Here is a 26,692-nt window from a genome sequence, read left to right as displayed (position 1 = left end):
TACTCAGATTATGGCCACACCTCCTTTATTCCCAGAATGCAGCTGTGCTCCCTCTACATACAGCATGCACTCGTGCTTCCTCTATACCCAGAATGAGGCTGTACTTCCTGGGTACTCAGCTCTTCCTATGCAGTATTTTCCTGATAGTTTTTGTCCATCTGAAAATAACATTTTTCCATACCAAGCACAGTCCACAGGAAACCCACACTGTTGCTGAGATTACACTCGAGCATGCTATGCTTATGAGTAGGGGCAGCCTGATGCTGTTGGGAGTTTTTCAGGGAAGACAAAGTAGTTCCCCCCTGTGCCCATGGGTCCTTTAAGGGCATTAGAATGTTTTATCCTTTTTCCATGCCAGGTCGGATGTGTGTTATTAAACTTATTCCTAAGGGTTTAGATTGTTTTGTCGCTATTGTAAAGTTTTCTCGTTCATCATGCCATGAATTTTTCTAAGGTATTATATATACATATTATATAGATGGCTTTTGTCACTTGCCAGCCAGCCTCTCTGGAAATCATGCATCTATGCATAGAACTCTGCCAGGCAGGCTTGCGATACACACACACACACAGCTTTGGCTGCATGGTTACTTCTTCTGTGTGACACCCAGAGCTGTTCATTACATGTGTGCACATTTAATCTCCCCTCACCGCTACCTTGAAACTGAACTTAAAAGGACACTGCAGTGCCCTTTCTAGAATGGGATATCAACTGTACATAATGTATCATATTTTGCTCTTTCTTTCATGTGATGTTTGCTTTATAATGTTATGATAAAGATCATCACCAAAAGCATCCTGGGGAGGAAAGGCTTTATTTCCTCTTACAATTCTCAGATCACACCACAAAAACTCAGGGCAAGGTAAAAACCTGGAGGCAGGAATTGAAGTGGGGGCTCTGGGGGAGTGCTTCGTGCTCCGTGTGGCCTGCTTACCTGCTTACACTGCTTTCTTATACCACCCGGGACCACATGCTGAAGGGTGGTACCCAGCACTTGGGAGGCAGAGGCAGGCAGATTTCTGAGTTTGAGGCCAGCCTGGTCTACAGAATGAGTTCCAGGACAGCCAGGGCTACACAGAGAAACCCTGTCTCGAGGAAAAAAAAAAAAAGAGTGGTACTGCTCTATCCCCCATCCCCCACCACCATCCCAACCTCTCCGCAAGAGCTGGGCCCTCTAACATCAATCATTAATCAAGAAAATGCCCTATGGACTTACCTACAGACAGTCTGATGGAGGCCTATTCTCAGTTGGGATTCCTTGACGAACTAACCAGGACAGTGATGTAATCTCACCATGCAGCGGGATTTTGTTCCTTTTGTCTCTGAGGTAGCTTCATGCTGAGTGGGCATACTCCAGTCCGCTGGTCCACTGCTGCTGTCCGTCTGAGTTGTTGCCAGGTTCTGGCCGTTGAAATTATTGCTGTGAACATATGTGTGTGCCCACATAGACATGTTTCCGTTTTTTTGCTAGGGAGATGGCTCGCAGAAGAACTGCTGAACCAGGATGTCAGTGTCCGTTATTGCGGATATAATTGCACCAGTTTATGAAGCACAGTGTGTAATGCTCCAATCAGAACGGCATGGTGCAGGAGCTGTAGCTCATGCTTGCATTCTGGTCCAGAAGGTGGTGAGTTGGAGCACCATCCAGGAAGGCAGTCATGTGGGAATTCTGAGTGCTTGAGAGAGCACTCCAAGGAAACAAGTCTGGTGACCTCAAAAACACTGAATTGTTCTGGGAATGTGTTTTCCTGCCCCTCCCTGGTATAGTGGATAGGAGTGAGTTTACTTCAGATTATTCATTATTGCCTGCTGCTGCTGTTCAATTAACTGTTCTAACTATCCTTTCTGTGCCTCGATGGGGAGGGAGGGGAGACTTGTTCTTTCCAAGTGCAGCTTGTCCTTGTGATTGTGCACAGCTTCAACTCAGATCTTTACTCAGGTGACCCTTCTTAACCCCCGAAGGCTAACCTGTCTGGGCCCCTGCGTAGAGCTGGCTATTGCCTGAGACTTCAGTCTCCCAGGTCCCTCTGCCTCCAGAGTGAAGACAGTGACAGTCTCTTGGTTAGGATCACTGGCTGCTCTTCCGGAGGACTTGTGTTCAATTCCCAGGACCCACATGGTGGCTCACAACCGATTGTAACTCCAGTTCAAGGAGAATCCTCCACTTGCTCCTGTCCTCTGCAGGCACCGGGCGTCTGCAGACATCCATGTAGGCAAATACCCGTATACATACCATATACATAAAATTTTAAAAAACCTTTTGAAGGTTGCTAAGAAACCTTTAAAAATTACAGGGGCCTGGTGAGGTGGCTTAGCTGTTAAGAGCACTGGCTATTCTTCCAAAGGACTCAGGTTGAAGTCCCAGCACCACATGGTAACTCACAATTGTCTGTAATTCCAGTTTCAGGAGATCTGACACCTTCACACAGACATACATGCAGGCAGAGCACCTGCATAAATTACATAAAATTTTACATGTACATAAAATAAAAATTAATTAACTAATTAATGAAAGGTATGTGCCATCATACCTGGCACTTCATAGACATACATACATACATGCATACATACATGCATACATATAAGTTAACATGCATATATTTATCTCAAGTCTGCATATTGCAAATACATTTCTCTTAATGTAATCTCTAGTTCCATCTGTTTTCTTGCAAATGACATAATTTTATTCTTTGCAATTGTCTTAGTCAGGGTTTCTATTCCTACACAAACATCATGACCAAGAAGCAAGTTGGGGAGGAAAGGGTTTATTGAGCTTACACTTCCACGTTGCAGTTCATCACTAAAGGAGGTCAGGAAGCAGGAGCTGATGCAGAGGCCATGGAGGGATGTTTCTTACTGGCTTGCTTAGCCTGCTCTCTTATAGAACCCAAGAGCACCAGCCCAAAGGTGGAACCACCCACAAGGGGCCCTCACCACTTGATCACTAATTGAGAAAATGCCCCACAGCTGGATCTCATGGAGGCACTTCCCCAACTGAAACTCCTTTCTCTGTGATAACTCCAGCATGTGTCAAGTTGACACATGAAACTAGCCAGTACAGCGGTTGAATAAATTTTTTTTTCCGAAACAGGGTTTCTCTGTGTAGCTCTGGCTGTCCTGGAACTCACTTTGTAGACCAAGCTGGCCTCGAACTCAGAAATCCACCTGCCTCTGCCTCCCAAGTGCTGGGATTAAAGACATGCACTACCACCGCCTGGCCGGTTGAATAAAATTCTAATCTGTGAGTGTATACATATATCCCACATATTCTCTATGCATGTGTCTGTTGGTGGGCTCCTGGCTGTCTCCATGACTTGGTTGTGAACAGTGCAGTGATAACACTGTTGTACAGTGTCTGTGAGTTCGGCTGACTTAGACAATCTGGGGTACACACCCATCAGTGCTATAGTTGGCTCAGATGCTAGTTCTAGTTTTAGTTTTCTGGGAACCCCCATACTGGTTTCCAGTGGCTGGTCAATGTAACACAAATTATAGGCAACTGTGAGGAGAGAACTTTAACTGAGGAATTGCCTCCACCAGATTAGTCTGTAGGCAATCCTGTGGGGGCATTTTACTGGTTACTGATTGGTGGGAAAGCCCAGCCCACTTAGGTTGAATAAGCAGCAGGGAGTAGTAGATGGCAGATCTGGAGAAGTGGAACTACGGGAGTCCTTTGAAGTCCAGAAAACCGTGAGTCTTAGACATTGGACACCAAGCAATTCACTGTTGGAGATGGGATCTGGTTTTGCTTAATCTCGATTGTAGAAACTTGTTTGTACTTACAGGACCTACAGTTGAGAGACTTTGGATTCTTAGACACCTTTGACTTTTAAAGTGCTGAAATTTTAAAAGACTGTAGGATTTAAGAAAAAAAAATTTAAACTAGCATGTATGTGTGTGTTTACCTGTATGTGGGTATGTGCATGCATTTGCAAGTGTCCTCAGAACCTGGAAGTATTTGGACCCTCTGAAAATAAATTACAGACAAGTCGTGAGCTACCTGATTTAGGTGCTGGAAACTGAACTCAGGTCCTCTGGAAGAGCAGTGCATGCTCTTAAACCCAGAGTGGTATCTCTAGACTCAGACCTTGAGACTGATTAAAGTTATGCAATTTTGTATATTGTGATACTAATATGTGATCTTGAGGATAAACAAGAAAGGAAGAGTTATGGCTTAATAGTGATGTTTTTGTATGTCAAGCAGACAAGGAGTCAACTGAGCTGGTTAAATGTTTCAAATTTGAAACAAACCACACTTTGAAAGGAGACACCACAATTGCAGAATTGCCTCAATCAGATTGGACTGTGGGGCACTTTCTTGATTGAAAATAGATGTGGGATGGACCATGGGATGGTGAATCATGCCTTTTATCCCAGTACTCAGGAGGCAGAGGCAGGAGAATCTCCATAAATTGGAGGCCAGCCTGGTCTACAGAGCAAGTTCCAGGATAGCTAGATGTATACAGAGAAACCTTGTCTTGAAAAACAAAACAAAACCAAAAAACAAACTAGCAAAAAAATGAAACAAGAGAAAATAAAGTTGATGTTGGGGAACCTAGCTCACTGTGGGCAGTGCCACTGCTGGGCAGGTGGTCCTGGGTTATCTAAGAAAACAAGCTGGGCTGGAGAGACAGTGCTTAAGAGCACTGACTGTTCTCCCAGAGGTCCTGAGTTCAATTCCCAGCAACCACGTGAGGGCTCACAACCGTCTATAATGGGATCCGATGCCCTCTTCTGGTGTGTACACTGAGCGACGGTGTACTCGTGTAAATAAAATAAATCTTTTTTAAAAAAAGAAAGAAAAGAAAAGAAGCTGAGCAAGCCAGTGAGGAGCATCCCTCTGTGGTTTCTGCATCAGTTCCTGCACTGAGTTCCTGCCCTGACTTCCTTCCAAGGTGGACTGTAATCTGGGAACCGAATACCTCCTCTGCCCCAAGTTGCTTTGGGTCAGTGTCTTATCACAGTGACAGAGAAACAACTAGGAGAGTAGCCACACACGTTTGCTTTGCCACCAGGCCAGCTGGGCTTCCCATTCCAACCACATCCAGGCCAGTGCTTATTCTTGGCTTGATGGTAGCCAATCCAGTTTGCTTGAGGGCAGCCAATCCTGGCTGGGGGGAGATGGATCCTGAGTGAGCTTGACTTGCATTCCCTGGTGGCTGAGGATGTTAAAGCTTTTCATCTACGTCTCGCTCTACATTGGACTCTTCACTTAGAACTGTCTAATTGGTCCATTCCACCTATTGAACTATTTGCTTTTCGGTGGTTTTAGGTTTGGTTATTAATCTCTGATGAGTTGAGTAGCTGGCCAAGATTTTCTACTATTCTGTAGGTGTCCTTTCATGCTGCCAGTTACTTGCAGTACAGAAGCTTTTTTGTTTTGTGCAAACCCATTCGCAGTTCTTGCCATTATTTCCTGGCCTCCTAGAGACATTTTCAGAAGATCCTTGGGCCTGCACTTACCTATAGTTTGAGGTATATTTGGGTTTCCTCTAGCAGTTTCAGTGTTTCTGGTCTTACATTAACATTAAGCTTTTTTTGTTCCATGATGAGTTGATTTCTTTCTTTTCGTTTCTTTTTTTTTTTTTTTTTTTGGATTTGGTTTTTTTTGAGACAGGGTTTCTCTGTGTAGCCCCTGGCTGTCCTGGAACTCACTCTGTAGACCAGGCTGGCCTCGAACTCAGAAATCCGCCTGCCTCTGCCTCCCAGAGTGCTGGGATTACAGGCGTGCGCCACCACCGCCCAGCCCTCTTTCTTTTCTTTAATTGAGGGTATGAGAAAAGGATCCAGTTTTAGTCTTCTACCTGTGAACACCCCATTTCCCCAGCATTATTTATCAAAGAGGCAGCTTTCTCAAAAGTCGTGTGGCTGTAGCTGTGCTGGCTTATTTCTGGGTCCTCTAGTCCCCCAGTGGTATGTTTGTTTTAGTGCCAGAACCTTGCTGCTTTTCTTTTTCAGACAGGAGGTGTGGCCTTGTTGGAAGAAGTGCTTCAAAGGGGGTGGGCTTTGAGGTTTAGAAAGCCCATGGCAGGTCCAGGTACAACTAACTCACTCTCTCTCTCTCTCTCTCTCTCTCTCTCTCTCCCCAACCAGATCAGGATGCAGATAATGGCTACTTCATCAGCACAATGCTTGCTTCCGTTCTGCCTGCCACGATGATAATGGGCTTTCTAGACCCACTCTCTCTGTCTCTACCTGTGGATCAGATATAGTTCTCATCTCCCAGTGCCATCTGTACCACCACGCTCACTGACATGACACTGATGAGTTGGCCCTCTGAAACTATAAGTAAGCCCCTACGTGGTTTTTTTTAAATAAATTGCCATGGATATGTTGTCTTTTCATAGCAATAAAACACTGACTACAACACTAGGCAAACACCATTATCAACTGAACATCTCCAGCCCTGAACCCATGGTTTATATCTGAGATTAAATTTAGAGTACTATGTAAGTATATTATGGTTCTGTAGAGTTACAGGACTTATGGAATGACTCTCTCTCCATGCAAACACACATACACACACATATTGGAATTTATTGGAATGACTTATATAAGCTAAAGCCCAATTAATCCAACAATAGTTAGCTGTGAAGGGAAAATTGAAGAATCTAGTAGTTGCTCAGTCCCACCAGGATGGATGTTTCAGCTGGTCTTCTGTATATGCTGGAATTCTGAAGAGGCATGTTCCAAGGCCAGTGAGGGAATGTGCTAGCAAGGCAGGGGCAAGAAGGTCTAGAATAAGCCGGGCAGTGGTGGCACATGCCTTTAGTCCCAGCACTTTGGAGGCAGAGGCAGGCAGATTTCTGGGTTTGAGGCCAGCCTGGTCTACAGAGTGAGTTCCAGTACAGCCAGGGCTACACATAGAAATCCTGTCTCAAAAAACTAAACGAAACAAAACAAAACAAAAAAACATAAGGTCCAGATTAAAGGTGTGTCATCCAGCCTCAAGATCTGGATCAAAAGACTGATGTCTTCACACCTCAAGATCACAAGCGTGCCCTCCATTTCTGGATTGTAGTTCATTCCAAATACAGTCAAGTTAATTAAGAATAGTCATCATAATAAAATTTACTGATTTGGGTATTTTGAACAATATTGGTACTCATGGACTGAAGCCAACTCTATTGTGGTATTTGATCTTAAGAGTGTTGAATTTAGTTTCATGTAGTTTGTTCAGGAGTTTGGTACTGGATTTTATAAACATGTTTGAAAGATTTCTTTCCCTGTCTACTGTTTTGAGAAATATTGGTAATTCTTGAAACTTATCATAGAATTCAGCAATCAATCCATTTGGTCCTGGACTTTTCCTGTGTGTGTGTATGTGTGTGTGTGTGTGTGTGTAGTAGGTAGTGCAGGTGCATGTACACCACAATGCATGTGGAGAGGTCAGAGGACAACCTTGCCTTCTACCTTGTTTGAAGCAGCATCTCTTTATGGTTTGCTGTTATGTATAATAGACCAGTTGCTTGAAAAGCTTAGAGGACTTTCTTGCCTGTGCCCCCCACCATTTCTCTGTAGGAGTGCTGGGATTATACATAAACTGCTGGGTCCATCTTTTATGTATGTTCTGGAAATTCAAACTTAAGTCCTTACACTCTTAGTTGGGGTTTCATTGCTGTGAAGAGATACCATGACCAAGGCAACTCTTATAAAAAGACAGTGTTGAATTGGGGCTGGCTTACAGGCTCAGAGGTCCAGTCCATTATCATTATAGCGGGAAGCATGGCAGTGTCCAGGCAGGCAATGCACTGGAGGAGCTAAGTTCTACCTTGTTCGGAAGGCAGCTAGTAAAAGATTGACTCCCACATGGCTAGGAGGAGGGTCTCAAAGATCACCCCCATAATGACACATTTCCTCCAACAAGGCCACACCTCCTAACAGCGACACTACCTGGGCCAAGCATATTCAAACTACCACAACTCATATATACAGCAAGTTCTTTACCCACAGAGCCATCTCACCCTTCAAGGACAATAAGGAGATTGTTAGACCATTTTAATTGCATTTCTCATTAGAGACATCTTTGAGCTGTTCATACCCTTTTGGTCAAATTTTGGTAGGTCATGTGCCTAGAAATTTACCCAGCTCTTCCAGAGATTCTAATTATAAATTCTCAAAAGTTTCAGGGTTTTTTGTTTTGTTTTTTTGTTTGTTTGTTTTTAGAGACAGGGTTGCTCTGTATAACCTGGCCTCGAACTCAGAAATCCACCTGCCTCTGCCTCCCAAGTGCTGTGATTAAAGGCATGCACCACCACTGCTCAAAAGTATTTTTTAATGATCATCTGGAACTCAGTATTTTATGTCATAATGTACCCTTTTCCTTTCTAATTTTAATTTGGGGCTTCTAGTTACTTCTGTTTATTTAGCTAAGGGCTTCCAAACTTTGTCTTTTCAAAACCTCCGGGCTTTGTTTTTATTATTTGCATTGTCCCTCTTGTGTCCGTGGCCCTTTGCATTGTCTGCTTTGTTTCTCTTCATTGTTTATATTTTCCGGATCTTTTAAATTGCTCTTTGTTTCATTGTTTCTACCTGGAAACCTGCTTTTTCTTGGCATCTACTGATTTTCGGTTTCCCTTGTTCTTATTAAGACTGGATACCATCTTCAGGCCTGTTTTTGTTGCTTGTTTTAATGCTGAGGCAGCGTCTCACCATACAGATCTGGCTGGCCTCAAACTCTTGCCTCTGACTCCTGAGTGCTGGGATTCAAGGCATATGCCATCATATCAGGCTCTCTGGTTGTTTTGTTTTGTTTTTAACAGAGCTGAGGACTGATCCCAGGGCCTTGCCTAGCAAGCGCTCTACCACTGAGCTAAATCCCCAACCCTTGGTTTTGTTTTTTAATATAAGGATTCCGTATTAGAACTGCCTTTGCTGTAGTCCAAAGGTTCTGGTAAGGTGTTGTCATTTTTATTCGATTCTAGGAAGTTTCACATTTCCTTTGATTTCTTCCTCAAGAACAAATCAGTCTATTGTTTGCTAGACTTGAGAGTGCACACTGGCAAGCCCAGTCCCAGTGCTTGTGGAGTGGGGCAGAATTGTGAGGTCAAGGTCAACTGTGGCCACACAACAAATTTGGGCTTGTCTGGGCTACACAAGTTCCTAGCTGAAGGAAATGAACAAACACAAACAAACAAACAAAAAAAAAAAAGGAAGAAAAAGGGAGTATATTGTTTAATGTTCATTTTTACAAGTTTTTCTTACTATTGATTTTTAGTTTTATTTATTATCTGGTAAGATCTAAGAAATTATTAGGTTAGCTGGGCTGTGGTAGTGCATGCCTTTGATCCCAGTGCTTTGGGAGGCAGAGGCAGGCAGATGTCTGTTGAGCTTGAAGCCAGTCTGTTCTACAGAGTGAGTTTCAGAACAGCCAGGGCTACACAAAAAAACCTTGTCTCAAAAAAATAAACAAAAATTATTAGGTATTTTTGTATATGGTAAAAACATTCATTCATTCATTCATTCATTCATTCATTGAGACAGGGTTTCTCTGTCTGTACTGTCTGTCCTGGCACTTGCTTTGGAGCACAGACTAGCCTCTAACTCAGAGACTTGCCTGCATCTGCCTCTGCAGTGCTGGGATTAAGGGTGTACACTGCCAGGCTGGAGAGATGGCTCAGCGGTTAAGAGCACGGACTCTGAAGGTACTGAGTTCAAATCCCAGCAACCACATGGTGGCTCACAACCATCCATAATGAGATCTGCTGCCCTCTTCTGGAGTATCTGAAGACAGCTACAGTGTACTTACATATCATAAATAAATAAATCTTTAAAAAAGAAAAGGGTGTACACTGCCACCACCTGACTTCAAACACTTTATGGCCTAAAATCTAACTTAACCACTTTATTTAGGCATGGTTATCTTCTGGCCTCCATGGGTATTCCCTGGCACATGTGCACTCATACACATAAACAAAATAAATGTGTGCAATATCTTTCAGAAGTGTAACGAGCCCAGGCATGGTGGTGCATGCCTTTAATCCTAACACTTGGGAAAGGCAGATAGTTCTCTGGTTGAGGCCAACCTTGTCTATATAGTCAGTTCTGGAACAGCCAGAGCTACATAGTGAGACCCTGTCTCAAAACAACAACAAACAAAGAAAAATAAAAAGATCCATGAACTGTCATTTATAATATATATTCTATAGCCATTGATCTGCTAGAATATTCTACAGATGTCTGTCAATTTGTCTTGTGTTCTGATCTAATTCTATAAAGTCCTCAATTTTCTTATGTAGAGAATCCATATCATACAATGTTTCTTATCTGAGCCCATGTCCCTTTATAGCTAATAAATTTTAAGAAACTAGATATATCAATATTTGGTATATATGTATTTACATTTTTCTTTTTCTTGATGGACTGTTTATTTCAATGTGTAGAAACCTTATACATTTCTAACTCTGGCTTAAAGTTCACTCTTGTCAGAAGTATAAGTCTTCCTACTATTTTTTGGTTTCCACTTCCTTAGTATATAATTCCCTATACATTCACTTTGTGTGTCTTTGGCAGTGAAGTGAATTTCTTTTCTTTTAAATAATCAATAGTTAATCTTGTTTTTTTTTTCTTCTTGGTATTGTATTTGTACCTATGCCTGCAAGACAGAAGAGGCCATCAGATCCCATTATAGATGGCTGTGAACCATCTGGGAATTGAACTCAGGATCTTTGGAAGAGCAGACAGTACTCTTAATCACCAAGCCATCTCTTCAGCTCATATCTTTTTGTCTGTTTTTGTTCTTCAATCCAAACAGTTCATCTTTTGTTTGAAACAGGCTGGCCTCAAACTATGTAACTATAGGATGATAAAAACTTCTGATCTTCTTGCTGCTACTTCCCAAGTACTGGGATTTTTGTTTGTTTGTTTGCTTGCTTGTTTGTTTTTTGAAGATAGGGTTTCTCTGTGCAGCCCTGGAATTAGCTCTGTAGACCAAGCTGGCTTTGGACTCAAAAATCTGCCTGCCTCTACCTCCCAAGTGCTGGGATTACAGGCATGTATCACAGCAGGTTTCTGGAAGGTTTGAAACCAGAACATTTTATGTGCTAGGCAACCACCAACTGAGCTATTTCCTTTAGCTCTAATCAGTACTTTTTAATTGGAGATGGAACTGGATTCATAAATGAGCAGTATTTAGTGATTAGTGATTTTTGCGGGCTTCCTTCCCTTGTTTGAATACTGCTCTTTTCCTTCTCCTTTATTCATCGTAGTGTTTGCTTCCTTCTTTTTTTTTTTTTCAAAGATTTATGTATTTATTATATGTAAGTACACTGTCGCTGTCTTCAGACACTCCAGAAGAGGGTGTCAGATCTCATCACAGATGGTTGGGAGCCACCATATGGTTGCTGGGATTTGAACTCAGGACCTTCGGGAGAACAATCGGTGCTCTTAACCACTGAGCCATCTCTCCAGCCCCTTTTGCTTCCTTACTTAAGTGGGCTTGATTCTTGTCTACTTCTAATTTACTCCTCTCATGAAATGTATTCTTTCCTGGGCTCTAGTTTGTGACCATCTTTTTTTCTTCTACTATGTATAGGATTCTTTTAAGTAGCACCTGCAATCTTAAATTTAGTAGCGGAAAAGTTTTAACTTGTGTTTATCTTAGGAGCTCTTCACTTCTCCATTGACTTACAATAAGTCTTACATCCAAGCTATTTATCCTCAGGAATTGAAATTAAAAAATTCCATATATTCTTGGTTTTTAGGGTTTCTGGTGAGGTCTGATATTCTAATGACTTTGCCTTTGTGAGTTTTCCTCTTGTAATCTCTGTTATTTCTTAGCTCTGTAGTCTTAGAATTTTAACTGTAATGTGTCATTGAGGGATTTTCCTTGTTGTTTTGGTCATGTCTAGTTGGAGTTCTAAATCCACTTGAATGTCTCTATTTTTTCCTTAGATTTGGAGGAATTTCTGGTATTATATTCTTTTTAATTTCTTTAGCTTTCTTTTCTCTGGCTTCTTGTTTCTATTTTTGTTCCTCTTCTCACCATCAACTCTTAGGTTTGATCTCTTGATCCATGTTCCAGTTTGACCCACTTGCTCCAGCCCCAGCACTCCCTCCCCCCTCCCCTGTTCCAGCACCACTTACTGCAGCCCCTAGGGTTTTTTTGTTTCTCATCATATATGGTTGTGAGCCACCATATGGTTGCTGAAATTTGAACTCATGACCTCCAAAGAGCAATCAGTGCTCTTAACCACTGAGCCATCTCACCAGCCCTACTGAGTTCCATTTTAAAAATCATTTTGTAAATTCAATTCTAATTTCTGCTTTCTTTTCCAAATTCTCCATTTCATTGTTGGATTTCTCATTCATGTTGCTTTTTTTGTTCAGTTCTGAGTTGACTTCATTTATCCCCCTTGGGCTGTCATATAAAATGCTGTTTTGAGCCCTTTGTCTGGCATTGTAACATCTCCATCCCTTTGGACTTAGTTTTTGAAGAATTCTAATCATTTGGAGGAGTCATGCTGCCTTCATTTTCCATGCATCTTGTGTTTATAAGCTACAGTTCATGTCCCTTAGGGTAGACAGCTCTCTGTCTATCTCTCCCTCTCTTCTAGTTTCACCTCATTAGCAGCTTTATCTTGAGGCGCAGTTGACAGTAGAAATGAAGTAAGCACTGTAACAGCAACACTACCAAACCAAATCATATATAGAAACAATAAAAATCAACCAAGGGGAAATATACCAATAGCCACAAAAATGAAAAGGTAAAAAATGTAGAGAAAGATTACTAAGTTAAAAAGTAAGCTAATAATAAATGTGATGTGGGAAGGAAAGCAAGCTATAAAAAATGTGAAGAAAAGATCAAGACAAAAACTAATTATATAATAAAGGAAAATGTATGATTAAAAAGGCTCTTTAAACACAAAGAATAATATTAATATAGTAAAAAATTATTAAACGGGTAAGGAGCATATTTAGGGTTCTTTGATATTGAAATCTGTAGCATGGAAGGGGAAGGATAAGATGTTACATTGTAGCTGCATGTCATTCAGTCTGGTGTTGTGAATTAGCCATGAGTTAGGGGAAAGGAAGGACAGTTCATCAAGTCTGATCAAATTATAAGCACCCTTTGTATGTACCATGAGCCAAAGGCGGCCATATTCAGCTTGTGGGCTGGACAGAATCTTATTTACTTAACTCTCCTGGGCAAACCAGGAAGGAACACGGGGTTGTTCTTTCAAAGGAAGGGACACATAACCTGTTGTCCACAGAAGGCTGGGAATAGATGTAGCTTATAGCCTGGCAATAACCTTTGCAATATCTGTGTGGCTAGGATCACACCAGATCCTACCCCATATCCTTACTGTTAGCTTACCACAGATGTCTCATATGTGTTCGACCTGTAGGACCATCTTGTTTTTTTTTGTTTGTTTGTTTTTTGGTTTTTCGAGACAGGGTTTCTCTGTGTAGTCCTTCCTGGCTGTCCTGGAACTCACTCTGTAGACCAGGCTGGCCTCCGACCCAGAAATCCGCCTGCTTCTGCCTCCCAAGTGCTGGGATTACAGGTGTGCGCCACCACATCCGGCCTGTAGGACCATCTTTATGGAAGAAGTCACATGTACTTACTGTGATGGCTAGTTTTATGTTAACTTGATACAAGCTAGAGTAATCTGAAAGGAGAGAAACCCAATGGAGAAAATGCTTCTGTAAAATCAGGCTGAGCCGGGCAGTGGTGGCGCACACCTTTAATCCCAGCACTTGGGAGGCAGAGGCAGGCGGATTTCTGAGTTGGAGGCCAGCCTGGTCTACAGAGTGAGTTCCAGGACAGTCAGGGCTACACAGAGAAACCCTGTCTCAAAAAAAACAAAATAAAACAAAACAAAAAAAAGATCAGGCTGTAAAAGCCAGTGGTGTTGGCAGCAAATAGCTTGAATCACTGGGGAGGCAGAGGCAAGCAGATCTCTGAGTGAATCCAGGACAGCCAGGGCTACACAAAGGAACCCTATCCGAAAAAAGATGAGGCTGCAAGGCCTTTTCTTAGTGATTGATCAGGGAGGGCCCAGCCCACTGTGGGTGGAGACATCCCTGGGCTGGTGGTCCTGGGCTCTATAAGAAAGCAGACTGTGTAAGTCCAATGAAACAGGCCAGGAAGCAGCACCACTTGCTGGCCTTTGCATTAGTTCCTGCCTCAGATTCCTGCACTGCTTGTGTTTCTGTCCAGACTTCCTACAATGATAGACTACAATAAGTCAAATAAACCCTTCCCTCCCTAATCTGGTCATGGTGTTTTTCACAGCAATAGTAACTCTAACTAGGATAGTCACTCCAGGTAGACAGGAAGAATTCAGCAACGACCTGCCCAAAATGTCATCTGGAGGCAGGAAAACAAACAATTCAGAAGTCAAGGTAGGATGATTGAGAATGAAACACATTTATTCTCAATATACCTATGATCTACCACCCAAATACCTGTCTGTATAAGTCTATGCCATGAGAACTGGTAACCAGCACTAGGCTTCCTGCCTATTCTCTTGCAGGGCTACCAGCAACTGGGAACAGAGAGAGCTCAACTGTGTCCTTAGTGCTGAGGGTGCCAGGTAACAGAACACATCCATTGTCTATCAATATAATATTCAGAGTAATGGTGCTTCCAATGTCAGTTGTCCTATTTCTGCTGAGACAAACAAGTACATTTTATTTCTACAATCTTTATATATCCTGTGACTTGAGCATTTAAACTAGAATATGGCAGTGTGATGCTGAAAACTTACAGGGATAGAACGGCAGGTGAGGGGCTGGGGATGTATGTAGTTCAGTTGCGTGTAGCATGTACCAAACTCTTGGCTCTATTTTCAGCGGTGCATAAAAGCAAGCACAGCAGCAAACCCTGTCATCCCAGCACCTGGGAGGCAGAGGAAGAGTCAGAAGTTTAAGTTCATTCTCATCCTTGATTACATAGTGAATTGGCAGCCAGCCTGGGCTACGAGACCTGCCTTAAAAATAAAAAACTGAAAGCAAAGGAAAGAAGCAATGCCGTCGACAGGGCTCAACTATCATTTCCTTGCTCCTATCTACAACTAACCCTTCCTATGTCAAGAGTGCTGGCCGGGGATAGAGCAGTGGGTGGCTTGTGGAACTCATGTCCAGCTCAAGCACTCCAGGGCCTCTGGAAATAGGCTGGTATCCAGGGGGTAAAAGCACAGATATCAGGTAATGCAGGATATGCAGATAGGATAGGCAGAGGTGCTAGTAAGTTCTAACTATCATTACCATCATCAAAAATGCAACTGTTACGAATGCTGCCTGTACTCCCCAGAGCCCTACCTGTGCCTATATTGACACTGTTTGAATGCAGTTTGTATGTACTAACACATAAAAGCACTGTTTTATTATACTAAAAACAAAAAGCCATCATCAGTCAGCAATAGAAAATTGCAAATAAAAAGTTTAATTTCAGAATCCAAGTTCATCATTTATAAATACACTAAAGCATAGTCCACGCAAATTCAGACTGAGCCTACATACAGTATTTCAACAAGACATTTTTTTTCTAAAAGGTCAGAGGCAAATGAGTGATTTGTTTCACCCATAGTATTTAATTGATTTGAAATGAGAAAATGGAAAAAAAATTTTTTTAGACATTATAAATAAAAACTTTGGAGTCTGGTAAAGAATCTGATAGCTGATACTTCATTTTGATATCCTTGGGATTCTATAATGTCCCAATGATGGTTGAGGCTTCCCTATCATAGGAAAGAAAATCCAAATGCCTAAGGCTTTTCTCATGACTGCAATAAACAAGCGCTTTCCCTGTCAACAAACTACCTCCTCAGAGTAGAATCTGAGCTGTATCTGGTCAAACTGTGAGGGGGTCAGTGCATACTTCTGAGATAGCTTTATTGTATAGAGACGCAAAAATAAATCAGAGGCATGGAGATTTGATCAACAGGCCATCTGTTGTAAACGTGTCATATCATGCACTGGTGATAGCATGACTTTAAAACTTGGATCCAATTTCAAGGAGCTCATGATAAGCAGGATATCTCTGAGTTAACTGACCATGTAAAACCTGAATGTAACACCTGACATAGGAACGTTCTCATGACTGACTTAGCCATGTGACTGACACTCCATGATATGCCCAAGTTCAGTTTTGTTTTCAATTGCCTGGTTCTGTAATGTAAACAGCTTCCAGAATATTCTCTTTTTTGACATACTTTTGGAGCCTGTGGTGAAGAACTGTTCAGTCAGGATGGCTTAACCTCCACCTTCTATTTACAGGTTTCATGTAACAGCCACAAAAGCTGTTTTGTTGCAATTAAAATATTTAATTAAAATACAGCACCTGATTTGTGGTTTTTACACAACTGAATAAAAACCCTACACAATAAAACTGTTTACATCTTCCTTCCATTCTAGTAAAACAGATTACTAACCCCTCTTTAAAAAAAAAAAAAGAAAAGAAACTTTATAATTTTAAACCTGATCACCCTATTTTGTAATTGCCAAGACTTTGTTTCTAGTGGGCTTCTGAAAACGCACCTTGACACCTGGCCTGGAGGAGGAGTAAGGCACATGTGGATATTATGGTGAGAGTTGGCAGGTAGCCCCAGATGCCTGGTCTGGTGTCCTAAATGGCCCTGCCAGGCGAGCCAGCCCTGGTACAATAGCGAGCACTCTGAAGCACATTCCAGTCTGGTGGCTCCATCTCTGAGTTCAATACTGAAAGCATATTAAGGGGAGATTCACTTTTAAAAAGATGAGCTTTTCAAAATGCTCCATCATGAACCTGGGCTGGCCAAAGCTGCCAGCCTCCATGGGTGTGCTGAACAGCTTCTCTGAGGGGACTGTACTTGGGGGACAGCCCAGAAATCGGACTGCTAAGGTAGACAGCCCAGGCCATGATGACCGCTTCAGGTTCCAGTAGGTAAGTGGGTCACAGCTGTGTTCTAGCACCTCTTCCTCCAAATACGCAAGCACCATGTCTTCAGGTAGCTTTTCTCTCTGATCTCTCTTTATTGGTGCGAGTGACCACAGGCTCTCCTCTGTGCCAGTGTCTTTAAGTGGGGACCCTGAGTCACAGCCATTGGAGGTGGCAGTGTCCTCTGAGGTAGAATTCAATATTTCTAGCTCCCTGATTAAGTCTTGCCTGTACTGCTCTGCCTCCTCCTCTGTGAACAGGGAAGCTTTGTAGCGGGGGTCCAGCAGTGTGGCAAAGATGTACCTGGGGTCATGGAGGGTGGCAGACAGGCGGCTCGCCATGGCTTCCTTCAGGGACTTAAGCATGGTGTCAATGCCCATTGTCTCCCCAAAGAGCATCTCAACTTTTCTGCTGAGGATGTGGATCATGGGGATGACCTGGCTCAGGGTAGACATGTGGGCACTCATCTCTCGGCTTGCAGCATCAAATGGTCTCAGCACATGGCACACAGACTGCATGACTTCCCACTGGTCACAGCTGATCAATTCTCTGAAGTTACACTCAATGGACACCTCATTAACTGCCCTCTTCTGCTCAATCAGACGTTCAAGCATGTGGAATGAGGTGCTCCACTTGGATGGGACATCCTGGATCAGCTGGTGCTGTGGCAGCTGGTATTCTTTCTGCAGTTCTGCTAACTTCTCTCTTGCTCTGGGTGACCGATGGACCCGCTCACACAGCTTCCGGGCAATACTCAGTAAGTTCTGCACCATCCTCTGGCTCTTGATAGCCTCACTCACAATCAGATTCACCGTGTGACTAAAGCACTGCACACTTGAGTGTTCACCCTCACTCAGCATCTTCCCTATGCTCGGATTGTCAGTGACAGTTATGCCAATCTGAAGGCCAATGGAAGTCACCCAGGCTTCCCACCAACACTCCAGCTGCTTCTGAATGCTACTTCCACTATAGTCACAGTCGATCTGTGACACATCTAGAAGTGCTGAGCAATGGTGGTCCTCACAATGTGGTCGGACAGCGGATGTGAAGGTGACCCAGTGAGCTGTAAGGGTCAGGTATTCACGAGTCTGGCTACTCATCCATATTCCGGAGGTGAAGTGGATCACGCCACTCTCAGCTTCCTTCAGATGTGACATAATTATCTGTTTCACATTGTCATACATACCTGGGATAGCTGTTCTAGAGAAGTAGGAAGGGGAGGGTAGAGAGTACTGAGGTTTCAAGTATTCAAGCAGCCTGTTAAAGCCAATGTTGTCTACAAGGGAGTATGGCTGAAGGTCAAGTGCAATCATTTCAGCTATGAGACTTGTGATTTTTTTGGCAACTGGATGAGAGTCATAGAACTTCTCTGTGGAGTCACAAAAAGAGGAAGCCCCTGAGAGCTCTACGCCCAGAGGCCTCCGGATGCCTGGAGAATGTGGCAGAGTGGCCTCTGAGACATCATTCTTGAGTACATGGCCATGGAACCGCTGCAGATGTCGCAGGAGACAGCTGGTGCCCAGGTTTGTGGGCTTCTTGCCCCTGCTGATGGTCCGGCCACAGTGCAGGCACACCACCTTTGTGGAATCTGCTGAACAAATAGAAAAGTGATTCCAGAGCTTCGAGGTCTTCTTGCTGTTAGTGGGACACATACCTTGATGGTTTTTCCTGACCACTGCTGGCAAGTCAGTTAACTTGGAGGAGCTTTCTGCAGAAGCCAAAGTGGCATATGGAGAGTTTGCCAAATGTGCACCCAGAAAGTCCTTCTGGTTCCCGACCACCTCAGGGTGGCGCCTGTACAGGTGTCGCATCAAACAACTGGTACCAACATCTCCCTTCTTCCCCCGACTAATAACACAGCTACAGTAGCGGCACACTGCTTTGAGACTGTCCATGGGGGCCAGGGAAAAGTGATGCCAGACTTCTGACTTCAGTCTTCTCATTACCTTCTTATTTTGTTGGAAGACAGTGCCTGATTCAAACCTTGGATTTACTGTGCCTGCTGGCTGCTTCTCTGGAGAGGACACTATGGAGGCGTCCCCCAAGTCATCAGAGGATGAGAACATGGACACATCTTCCTGGGACGCATCCCCAGGATTAGTGTGTGATGACAGGTCCTCAGGAAGCCTGTCTGGGGATGAAGAGGCAGAAGGGGATTCTTTGACTTGTTTGCCTGGAGACAACGATGCAGAGTTGAGATCCCCGTCTGGGGGCAGCAGGGCAGGCAGCAGGGTTGGGGGCACAGGGTACAACGGTGGGATGCCTGTGCTGCCCCCATTCTCCTGTAGTACGATGGATCGATGTGCTCTCCACATGTGTCTGATGAGGCAGCTTGTGCCCAGGTCCTTCCCATTCTTTCCTCTACTGAACTCATTCATACAGTGGACACAGACAGCCTTGGAGCTGTCGAGGGGTGACAAGTAGAAGTGCTTCCAGACAGCTGACCTCCTCCTAGACCCAGATGTGCTTTTGGGAAGGGAAAGGTTTCTGTCTGCCATGGATTCTGAAGTGTCATCAAAATGGAGCATGGAGAGGTGGGGGGAGGAGCCTGCCAAAGCCTCCTCTCTGCTATACTTTGCAGAGATAGATCCTTCGGAGGACACCTCTTCAGAAGAGACTACAGTCACAGACTCTTCCATTATTTGGTCAGGGGATGGGATCTTGGGAGCCATTTTCTGGACAAGTCTGACAGGTGAGAGCACAGTGCTAAGGTCTCCCACATCTGCAGGCTGTGGTGGAAGCAGAAGAGAGGGAGAGGAAAAAGATGACCCTGCAGATAGATTTCCATTTTCTTGAATGAGCTTGGTGGGGTGTGCCCGCCTCACATGTCTCATGAGGCAACTCGTACTCAAGTCTTTTTCATTTTTGCCCCTACTGAACTCTTTCATACAGTACGTGCATATTGCCTTAGTGCTATCTCGAGGGGAAATAAAGAAATGCTTCCAAGCTGGAGACTTCTTCCTAGAGCTTATATGCCGACTGGAGAGAAGGCTCTGGGTCACAGCTTCCATGGCTACGTTGTACAGTGTGCTACTATACTGGGAGAAGAGTGACCCGTAGTCATCCTCACTCTCGGCAGGTAAGAATTTCCCAGAGGGCTGACAGGCACAGCTTGCTGCCCTGATTTCTGCCTGGTCATCGCCACTGTCTGTCTGTCTCATATCCTCTGACTCACTTTTAAAGTCCACTTGTTCCAAACTGTGGCAAGGGATTTGATCATCATCTTCCCCCTCTGTTTTGAAATTAACTTTGTCAGAAACAAAATCACTGTCCCCCTTGGGACTGGTTTCCTGCTTATCCTCCATGACCAACCATAATTATCCTGGTTGTTTTATCATTCTGACATCTTAGGTTAAAACTGCTTATAATGTCCACTTGTGGCCCCTAAAGTAGATTTTATTCACTTTTTCATAATCTCATTTTCTAGGCTGTTTACTCTGGCTGACCACGAACGTCAATGGAAAGCCAAGTGCGTGGCTCACACAAGGCCACTGTCACAGGGCATGGAGTGCTGCTCTGCCGGAGTGCTGCAACCAAATACTTCTTGTTGTGGACACCAATGCATGCAGTACAGCTTTCTTCCTCTTCTCCAAGACAGGAGCACCTCCATCTTGAGGCCACACCCAGTCCTTTTGCATTTCCTATAATAGAGAATATCAAATTAAGCACATAATTGAACTGTATATTTAAAATATAATTTTTAAAAGATTTATTTATTTTATTTATATGAGTACACTATAGTTGTTTCCAGACACACCAGAAGAGGGCATCAGATCTCATTACAGATGGTTGTGAGCCACCATGTGGTTGCTGGGAATTGAACTCAGGACCTCTGGAAGAGTAAGTAGTCAGTGTTCTTTACCTCTGAGCTATCTTTCCAGCCCTATCAAAACATATTTTATCATAGGGATCAGCCTAAAGGAGAGAAATTTCCATGATAGAAAGCTAAATTCAAAAACCCTGCTAGTGACATTTTGCAATCCATTCACATAAAAACAAAAGCAATCCCCCAAACCCCAATACTGCAAAATTAGCAAAAAGATATAAATTCAAATTCCAGTGTCCTACCAGTAAAGAAGCAGGGAATATGAAGGAGAAGCCATGGTGACACAAAGTGAATTACACAAGAAATTTACACTTTCTTTGTTTTTTTCATTAATTTATTCACTTTACATCCCAATCGTAGCTCCTACCCCATTTTTTTCCCCTTAAGACTTATTATTTATGTCGAGACATCATGTAGCTCTGGCAGGTCTGAAACTCAGTATGTAGACTAGGCTTGCCTTGAACTCCAAGAGATTTACCCACCTCTGTATTATAAATGCCGAGATTAGAGATATGTGCCACCATGACCAACATAAAAGATTTTTCATTTTTTTGCTGGGTGTGGTAACAGATGCCTTCAATCCCAGCATTAAGGCAGCAGGGACAAAAGTTTTGTGAGTTTGAGGCAACTTACTGGTTTACACAGTAAGTTTACACTAGTCACAATACATAGTGAGACTCTGTTGATAAAAATAATTTAAAAAAATATATTACATGTGTTTTGCATACATGTACATCTGTGCACCACACACATACAGACCCAGAATAGAATGTAAGATCTCTTTGAACTGCAATAACAGAAGGTTGTGAACCAGCATGTAGATTCTAGGAGCTCAATCCAGGCTTTCTGCAAGAACAATAAGTTCTCATAACTGCTGAGCCATCTCTCGAGGCCCGGTCTTACCTTTCAGTTTACCAGGGGCACAACATGGTGTTAGTTTAAATACTAAATTCCTTGAAATTAATTCATTCTACCTTCCAAGTAGAGTATGTAAGGATAAGAGTTTAAAAATTCCAAATGTATTTATGAAATAATCAATCCACAGAATAACTCAGACTGAAATGCAAAGGAGAATACATGTCCGTGGAACAGTTTAAAAAGCAACAAAAGGACAGGCAAGATGGTTGAGTGGGTAAAGGCACTTGCTGCCAAGCCTAATGATTCAAGTTTGATCCCCAGAATCCACATGGTAGAGAGAACCAACTCTTCTTCCAAGTGGTCCTTTGACCCCCCCCCCCCAACACAAAATAAATGTAAACCAAAGCAGTAAAAGCTAACATTGTCGTGTGGCAACAACGTAAACGGGGCCTCAGACCTTAGCACAACTGGCTCCATGATGGAAGTACCATTCAGACTGTAAAACTGGTAGACAGCACCACCTGAAAATAAAGACCTAATCCATCAAAGTCTACAGTTCTGGGAAAGTCTCTGAACATACATGACCTTGCCTTTTGGCTCCTGTAGTTCCACTTCTGGTTAACTGGTTAACTCTGACAAGGTTTTGTGCTTGACAGATCACCCTGAGAAGGGGTAGGTTTGGGATCCTGAAAACCCAGTGTAGTCACTTGCTGGCTAATACTTTGTACTGGTTTAAACCATGTCTGAACAGTCTTCTCTGGTAGTGATCCCACAACAGCACAAATGCCAAGACAGATACTGTCATCATTACAAACTTGCTTTATGAGACATTGCTGGCACTGCAGGTAGGAACACTATTGCGAGGTTCTTGAGCACAGTGTCTGAACAGCTACTAAGACCCATGCTAAGCATCCTGGTGAAGGGTCTAAGCATGATACCTCTGAATTTGCAGCACTCAAAGCTATCAGGCAATTCCCTGACTTATCATTTCTTTTCGGATCAGGCAGTTTTTAGAATAAGGTTTTATACTGACACTAAGCTTAGGCCAAATTTGCCTGGGGCAAAGTTAATACAAACTATCAGTTTCCCTGAAAGAAGACATTCTCAAAACTGGATGCCATGAACAAAATTGATAGAAATAACTCAAGGGCTGAGGAAAATAGTTAGGGGTAGAACATTCTCAGCACCACATTTTTTAAAAAAAAAATCAGCATTAAGATTAACTACCAAGAAACATACAAGGGGCTGGAGAGATGCAAGGTACTCTGTGGCTGTGTAAGCATGAGAACCTGAGTTTAATACCCAGAACCCACATACATCTGTGCACACTATCTATAACTGGGAAGGCCAAGAACTCTAAAGGAGAATTTACTCCCATTACTTCCCTAAACCAGTGTAATTCCCAACTGCATTCTAAATACTATACCCAAAGATTAAGTGTAATCTCATCCCTCAACAAAGAAGTCTGTTTCTGCAGTAGACAGAGCAATACAGAAGGACAAAACTGGTCAAAATGCAGAGAATAAGCAAGCATGGGTGCCCAGCGCCAACTGAGACATCTATAATGCAGCCACTACATCGACAGCTCAGGAACCTGAGAGAGGTGACAGAGTGACAGAGTGAGAGGAGCAGGCTTCTGCTGTGAGACAGTGATATAAAGATCAGGAAGCTGTCCCATCCCCACAGACTCTCACCATGGCTATGTAAGTGAGGCCTGTACATGAAAACAGAAGTTGACACACCATGCTTGGGGGGATAAATCTCACAAGACCTTGATCCTAGATAAAAAAAAAAAAATCATAGACAACTGTTGACTGCTGAGAGGAGAATTAGTCTGCTCCAGGGACAAACCTCAAATAGATGATCCAATCCCAAGTAGCCAGCTCTAAACCCACATACATATGAGCAACACTAAATGAATTCAACAGATTGTGTTTATTGTCGTCACACACATGCATGTGACAATAATAAAAGGCTGGGCATGATGGTGTACGCCTGTAATCCTAGTGCTAAGGGGTAAGGGGTAGAAATAGGTGGGTCCCTTGGGCTTGTTGGTCAGACAGTCTAGTCAACTCAGTAGGCTCCGAGTTTAAAGAGACCCCATCTCAAACAAAAGAAAACACCAAGGTGGATAACTTCTGAGAAATGACACCTAGGGTTGATTTCTGGCTTCTACATGTTTGTTTATGTACATTGTTGTATAGTCACACGCTGGCGGGGGAGGGCGGGGAAGTGGAATCTCCCTGGGAACAGAAAATAGATTTTTCAGGTCAACTAGGGGATGGGAACAGGAGGAATCAGGTGGGAACAGGAGGGATGCCTGAAATAGGTGGCACTTAGGGGTGATATAAAAGCCTAGTACAGTAGAAACCTCTGGAACCTAAATGAAGGGACCCTAGGGAAGATTCATAATAATGGCAAAATACTGGGCCTGAACTGACCATCTTTGGTAACACGGTGGGACTATGACACCAACCCAGCCACAAAACCTACAAACCACACCTGACCTGCCTGCAAGATGTGTGGGGGAAATAGGGGCTCAGAGCTTGTCAGAGTGACAAACCAATGACTAGACTAACTTGAGGCCAAAGCCAAGAGAGGGAGCCCATGCCTGACACTGCAGACTGCCAGGAACTGGAAACTGGATGGCTCAGAGACATAACATAGAACCAAACACAACTGACCAAAAAAAAAAAAAAAAAAAAAAGGAAATGAACTGCTTCGCTTCGCTTCCTAACACTATTCTGCTATACATTAATGTCTGGCCCAATGAGAGAGTTGTCGTCTAGCAACTGATGGGAGCAGATGCTGAGGCCCACAGCCAAACATCAGGCAGTTTGGGGAAGGAACCCTGTGGTGGAGGAGGAAGAATTATAAGAGTCAGAGGGGTTAAGCCGGGCAGTGGTGGTGCACGCCTTTAGTCCCAGCACTTGGGAGGCAGAGGCAGGCAGATTTCTGAGTTCGAGGCTAGCCTGGTCTACAAAGTGAGTTCCAGGACAGCCAGAGCTACACAGAGAAACCCTGTCTCGAGGAAAAAAAAAAAAGTCAGAGGGGTTGAAGACACCAGGAAAACATGGCCCACAGTATCAACTATGCTGGGTTCACAGGCACTCATAGAAACCGAAGCAACAATCATGGAGACTGCATGGGACTGCACTAGGTCCTCTGCATACATGCTGTGGTTGCTGCGGGTTTTGTGAGAATCCTAACAGTAGGAAAGGGGGTGTGTCTGACTCTTTTGCCTGTACTTAGGGGACCCTTTTCCTCTTACTGGTTGCCTTGCCTAGACTTGATATGAGGGTTTGTACCAAGTTTTATTGTATCTTGTTCTACTGTGTTCAGTAGATATAATTGGGAAGCCCTGTCTTTTCTGAAGGGAAATGGAGGAGCAATGGATCTGAGGGAGAGTGGAGGCAGGGGAGGGAACTGGGGAGGAATGGAGGGAGGGGATGTTGCAGTTGGGATATATTGTATGAGAGAATAATGAATAAAACTCAAGAAGAAAGAAAAAGGACAGTTCAGAACATAAATGCTCTCATCACACACGTGACCTAAATTACAAATAGCTGTACATAAAACAATATATAGTTCATACATAACTATTTTTAATGTTTTTTTTTGTTTTGTTTTGTTTTGTTTTGTTTTTTTAGAGACAAGGTTTCTCTGTGTAGCCCTGGCTGTCCTGAAACTCACTCTGTAGACCAGGCTGGCCTCAAAATCAGAAATCCGCCTGCCTCTGCATCCATCCATCTTAGTGTGTTGCATTAATGTATTAGTTTGATTTGCATGTTTAATTGCTGTTTAATTTTGCAAATCTAGCATTTAGTCTCTTATTCTGCTCACTATTTTCTATATCAAAAATGCATTAAAGCCGGGCAGTGGTGGCGCACGCCTGTAATCCCAGCACTCTGGGAGGCAGAGGCAGGCGGATTTCTAAGTTAGAGGCCAGCCTGGTCTACAGAGTGAGTTCCAGGACAGCCAGAGCTATACAGAGAAACCCTGTCTAGAAAAATGTACCCAGTCCGGCGACCTGATGTGCCATGAGTGGGGCAAGGGGTGTAAGGTGGGAGGGTAGTGGGGGGGAGGGGAATGTGACCTTCCTTTCTCAAAGTGTTCACAAATCCAAAACAAAATCAAAAACAAAACAAAAAACCCCCACAGATATTACTGGACATGAAGAGACAGAGAGCTATAGATACAATATAATGGGCAATTCAATAGTCTAACACTCAAACAAATAATCAGACCAAAAAAAAAAGTCAATGAAAAGAACTGGATTCTAGAGGAATACCAAGAGTCAACAAACCTGTACCATGGGGGCTTCCAGAGACTGAATCATAACCAAAGACCAAACACAGGCTAGACCTAGGGCCCCTGCATATATGTAGTAGGAGAGCAGCTTGGTCCCCAAAAGGAGTAGAGGTTCTCCATGATTTTGTTACCTGACTGCCTGTGGCTCCTCTTCCCCTAAATGGACAGCCTTCTCTGGCCTCGGTGGAAGATGTACCCAGTCCGGCATCAACCTGATGTGCCGTGAGTGGGGCAAGGGACGTAAGGTGGGAGGGTAGTGTGGGGGGCAGGGGGGATGTTACCTAGAAGGGAGTTATCCTTTCTCAAAGTGTTCACAACCAAGTCATGGAGATAGCCAGGAGAACCACTGTCTTAGTAAGGGTTTCCATTGCTAAGAGACTCCGTGACCAAGGCAACTCTTATAAAGGACAACATTTAATTGAGGCTGGCTTACAGGTTCTGAAGGTCAGTCCATTATCATCATAGCAAGAAGCATGGTAGCAGCCAGGCAGGCATGATGCTGGAGGAACAAAGAGTTTTACATCTTGTTCTGAAGGCCAAGCAGGAGAAGACTGGCTTCCATGGATTTAGGAGAAGGGTCTCAAAGCCTACCCTCAAAGTGACACACCTCCTCCAACAAGGCCATACTTCCTAGTAGTGCCACTCCCTGGGCCAAGCATATTCAAACCACCCTAGCTACCAATAAGATAGATAGAATGTACTACATAAACACAATAGAATTTTATTCAGACATTAAGAACAAAATGGCCAGTTGTGGTGGCGCACGCCGGTAGGATTTGCTGAAGGAGACAGAAGCAGACATATCATGAATTTGAGGCCAGCCTGGGCTACAGGT

At 43.5% G+C, this 26,692-nt stretch overlaps 1 protein-coding gene across 4 annotated transcripts in view; it reads right to left on the bottom strand.

Annotated features, from left to right (window-relative positions):
• Positions 1–15,368: 15,368 nt before the first annotated feature.
• Positions 15,369–26,692, bottom strand: part of Zbed4 (zinc finger BED-type containing 4) — a 34,034-nt gene continuing 22,710 nt past the window's right edge. For all 4 annotated transcript variants that reach the window (XM_052160776.1, XM_052160777.1, XM_052160775.1 and 1 more), the window contains one exon: positions 15,369–20,503. In XM_052160776.1, the coding sequence (XP_052016736.1) occupies positions 16,658–20,167 (3,510 nt within the window). In that variant the 5' untranslated portion in view covers positions 20,168–20,503 and the 3' untranslated portion in view covers positions 15,369–16,657. The remainder of the gene's footprint in view (positions 20,504–26,692) is intronic.

This window comes from Apodemus sylvaticus, chromosome 17 (genome assembly GCF_947179515.1).
Source record: "Apodemus sylvaticus chromosome 17, mApoSyl1.1, whole genome shotgun sequence".
Classification (NCBI taxonomy): domain Eukaryota; kingdom Metazoa; phylum Chordata; class Mammalia; order Rodentia; family Muridae; genus Apodemus; species Apodemus sylvaticus.
The sequence above is the reverse complement of the archived record's forward strand: the minus strand, read 5'-3'. Positions and strand labels throughout refer to the sequence as shown.